Source organism: Hordeum vulgare, chromosome 2H (genome assembly GCF_904849725.1).
Source record: "Hordeum vulgare subsp. vulgare chromosome 2H, MorexV3_pseudomolecules_assembly, whole genome shotgun sequence".
Taxonomy (NCBI): domain Eukaryota; kingdom Viridiplantae; phylum Streptophyta; class Magnoliopsida; order Poales; family Poaceae; genus Hordeum; species Hordeum vulgare.
In genome coordinates this window covers 115,784,241-115,788,188 of record NC_058519.1, presented here as the reverse complement: position 1 = coordinate 115,788,188, position 3,948 = coordinate 115,784,241, and the positions used below count along the sequence as shown (strand labels likewise).

General features: G+C 50.2%; 1 protein-coding gene across 1 annotated transcript; it reads right to left on the bottom strand.

The window, feature by feature from the left end:
* Positions 1-1,216: 1,216 nt before the first annotated feature.
* On the bottom strand, positions 1,217-3,553 carry LOC123429744 (heparanase-like protein 2). The gene is made up of 5 exons (XM_045113747.1): positions 3,203-3,553; positions 3,060-3,096; positions 2,757-2,898; positions 2,283-2,674; positions 1,217-2,190 (listed from the first exon to the last, which is right to left on the bottom strand). Exons 1-5 carry the CDS (start codon positions 3,422-3,424, stop codon positions 1,415-1,417), a joined length of 1,569 nt encoding a protein of 522 aa, XP_044969682.1. The 5' UTR covers positions 3,425-3,553; the 3' UTR covers positions 1,217-1,414.
* Between the last annotated feature and the right edge of the window lie 395 nt (positions 3,554-3,948).

Sequence of the window (3,948 nt, the reverse complement as noted above, 5' to 3'; positions counted from 1 at the left end):
TGGCTCTTTATAAGACCGAGGTGGGAACAAAAATGGGGAGAGAAACAATGAAATCCTTGCTGAGGACCTCCAATTCCTAAAAGGGAGACCTCCTTGCTGGATGGTTTTGGGGAATTGGACATTTGAGTTAAAGATATGAAAAATGAATCAGCAAAATTGAAATTTAGGTGATAGTATTGTGTCATATCATTTCCTATATCATTTCCTATCCTGATACTTTGGAACCTTATTAGCTTCTTATGTAATTTCAATATGTTACATGCACTTTCTAAGTTGTGAATTACTATGTTCTGCAACTGAATTGTAATGCTATATTGTGATTTAGTATTTGTTGCCTTCCATGTTTGAAATGGGGAAAATAGATGAATTAAACGAGATTTCCGTTTCCGTGCATTTATTTTAACGATAAAAAAGACAATATTGTCCGATGTGCATCATGTATATATTAATTTAGAATACAATTTATGTGTTATAGATGAATTTTGTTGTCTTCTATAATGTGCATGAGACAATATTTTTGTCGTCATGTATGTTGTATGTAAAAGAGTATAATTTATACTCCCTCCAGTCCTTTTTAGTCTGCATATTAGCTTTGTCCGAAGTCAAAATATCTCTACTTTGACCAAATTTATAGAAACATGTATCAACATTCACAATGTCAAATTAATATTGTTAGATTCATTACGAAATGTAGTTTCATGAAATGTATATTTGATATTGTAGATGTTGATATTTTTTAATATATATTTGGTCAAACTTTGTAAAGTTTGACTAGACATAATTCCAATATGCGGAGTAAAAAGGACCGAAGGGAGCACGTACATGTTTATAGTATTAGTACTAAAACATAACGTAGTTGAACACTATAACACACCAAACGCATGTGTTTACTTTACCACTATAGGGATTAGCAAAAATACCATAGCCCAACAGCGACGTATATAGAAGTACATCGCGGCTGCCCGCATGAGAAGGACGCGATGCAGCGCAAACCAACCTGTGATTGGATGATTAGAGGGACAGTGACATTCCCGGCCCACCAGGGTTCAAATTCTGGTGCTTGCATTATTTTAGGATTTGCGGCGACGACAGGTTGGTACGATGACTTTGTAAATCTTACGATGATATGTCGACTTAGTCTCTCGAAGATACTCATAGGATAGGATATGCGTGTGTGTGTTCATAGAGATGAGTATATGCGCGTGTATATAAACATTTGCATTGGTATCATGTTAAAAAAAACGCGATGGGGCGGCGTAACTTAGATTTTCTCTTTTGTATTTATTGTTCTAACAAAAATCACGGGGTATCGGTGGACATCTCAGATTGCACGTTGTGGCCGGCGCCGGCATGTCACGTGCGTCCTAACTAGTGTAGTTCACAAATGAGTACAAATGGCAACTCGTCGCTTCTATTACGCGCAGGCAGGAGCCTTGAAGCCGGTGAACCTGACGAAGGCGATGGAGTGGGGCTGGACGTGCACCGGCGTGCACCCGTCAATGGCGATTGCCGGCCGCAGCTCGGGGATCTGGCCGCACGGGCCGAGCGCGAGCGGCTCCCCGTTGAGGAGCACCACCTGGCTCTGGATGTCGCCTCCCTCGGGGCTCAGGTGGTACTCCTCCCTCCGCCCGCCGCACACCTCCGCCTCCCCGCCGCCGGCTTCCGACTGCAGCAACTTGCGCGGCGGCGGGTGCAGGTCCATGTCGCCGGCCACCGTCACGTCGAACGCCGTCGAGTTGGACAGGTTGATCAGGAGCACCGTCACGCCGGGCTGCTTCTTGGAGCAGTGCGCGTAGGAGCGGAGGTAAGGCGAGCCAGCGGCGGCGGTGGTCTGGAGGACCCCCGGGCCCATGAGTCGGTGCCAGAGCAGCGCGCTGTAGTAGTCCGGGTTGGGGGCGAGCGTGGTGGTGTTGAGGAGGCAGTAGTTCCCGCCGACGAGGGCCTGCCGGCAGTACACCTTGGTGCCGAACACGGACGACATGCCGAGCTGGTCCAGGTACCAGAAGCTGTTGGCGAACCTGTCCGACACGTCCTTCCCGCCGCTGTTGTACGCGCCGCCGGACTCGCCCACCCACGCCGAGCTCCACGGCCCGGACTCCCGCACCGTCGCCTCCATGTCGCTGAACGTCTGCGCCACTTTGTCCAGGTAGTACGGGTCCTGCATCTTGTTGATCAGGTCCTTGTCCTTCCCTGCAAAAGTTCACGCACACATTACCAAACACCACGGGGACGTGACATCCAGCCAGCCGTACGTGCCGGCGGCGCGCGCCCGACCGACTCACCGGAGCCGAGGTTGTAGATGTGGTGCGTGACGCCGTCGACGACGCCGGGGCCGGAGACGCGCAGCATCTCGGAGAACCAGGGCCCGTCGTAGAAGCCCCCGGGCGCGAGCACCTTGGGGTGGTGGCCGGTGCCTTTGTACACCTTGTCCACCATCTTCCTGAGCCGGAGCACGTCCTTCCCGTACTGCGCCGCCTTCACCTTGGCCTCCACGCCGCCGGCGCACAGCTCGTTGCCCAACTCCCACGACTCCACGCTGTAGCCCTTGCTCACGGTGTAGCGCATCAGGTCGCGCGCGTTGCGGCCGTCCCAGTCGCCGACGTGGAGCGTGCTGCCGTTCTCGGCGGCCTTGCGCCGGCCCCTCAGCGCGTTCAGCCCGAAGATCACCGTAGTGCTGATGCATGGGAATGTGAACTTCGATTCTTCATTCTTGCATTCTTGCATCAGAGATGTTGCATGCATGCATGCTCGCTTACTTGGTTCGCCGGAAGAAGATGTTGAGCTCGTCCCAGCGGTTCATGGCGAGGCAGCCATCGGTGAAGCCGAAGAGGCGGGCGTCGTTTCGCCGGAAGCTGGGGCAGTCGGCGTAGTGCTTGCCAACCTTGTACGAGTTGAAGGCTGCCATGCAAGGATGAGCCATCGTCAGTCACTTGTATGGATCATGCATCATACTGTAGTACAACATGTGAATGCATGCATGCACTGATCGACGAATGGAATCAATCAGTGATTAATTAACCAATCTCAAAACAACCAAGTTAATTTTCTATTTATTTCACCTCTGACAGCATTGTACAGGATAGGGCTGTAGAGATCCTGCATGTAATCAATAACGATACAAAATCAGTACTAGGATTAAAGAGGTGTATGCATGACGGCATGCACCCATGCACATATGAACATGTTGGGCAAAGTTAATTACCAGGTTGATGATGGAGGAGTTGTGCCAGGGGCACATGCCATAGTTGCACTTGTCCCTGGGCCACCAGTCGAGCGTCGCGCAGATGAAGTTGTCGTCGGTGTGGGAGATGGCCGTCACCGCCCTCACCGACACGGTCGCCTTCTCGCCGGCGGCGACGGCGGCGTGCGGGCAGGACAAGACGAGGAGGCAAAGGAAAAGGGTCCCAGAAGCTTGAGCGGCCATCAATGGCAGGAAGCTGAGAAGGAATTCGTCCTCGGGAGCAATGATGCCACACCGGTGCCTTCGATGACAGCTATATGCGTGGAGCTATATATGAGAACTCGGAGTGAAGTCAACCCAGGAAGCAATAGAATAGGGCTTTGCGTTGCAGAAAGGGATATGGATAAGTATTACGTAGCACACGAACAGGACGGTTTGTTAGTGTGTGTGTGACTGTGTGTTTTTTTGGCTTTTTTTGCATGGGACAGAGTCTAAGGGAATCTTCAACGAACCCATAAACCTTGGAGTCTCACTATATCACATATGTAGATGTGAGATAATAGCTCGCATCTATTTGTTTCTGGCCATTTGTTTGTTGGAAAAATCTAGGAGTAATTGATAGCGTGCGCAGGGCTGTGTTGTCGTGCGGCGAGAGAACAACGTGTGATTCTCTTTTGATGTTTGAAATTTAAAAAGTTTTATTTACAAAATCGTTAATTCAATCGATGATCTGTTTTCATCATTGGCTTCCTCGCGACGAGTTCTTC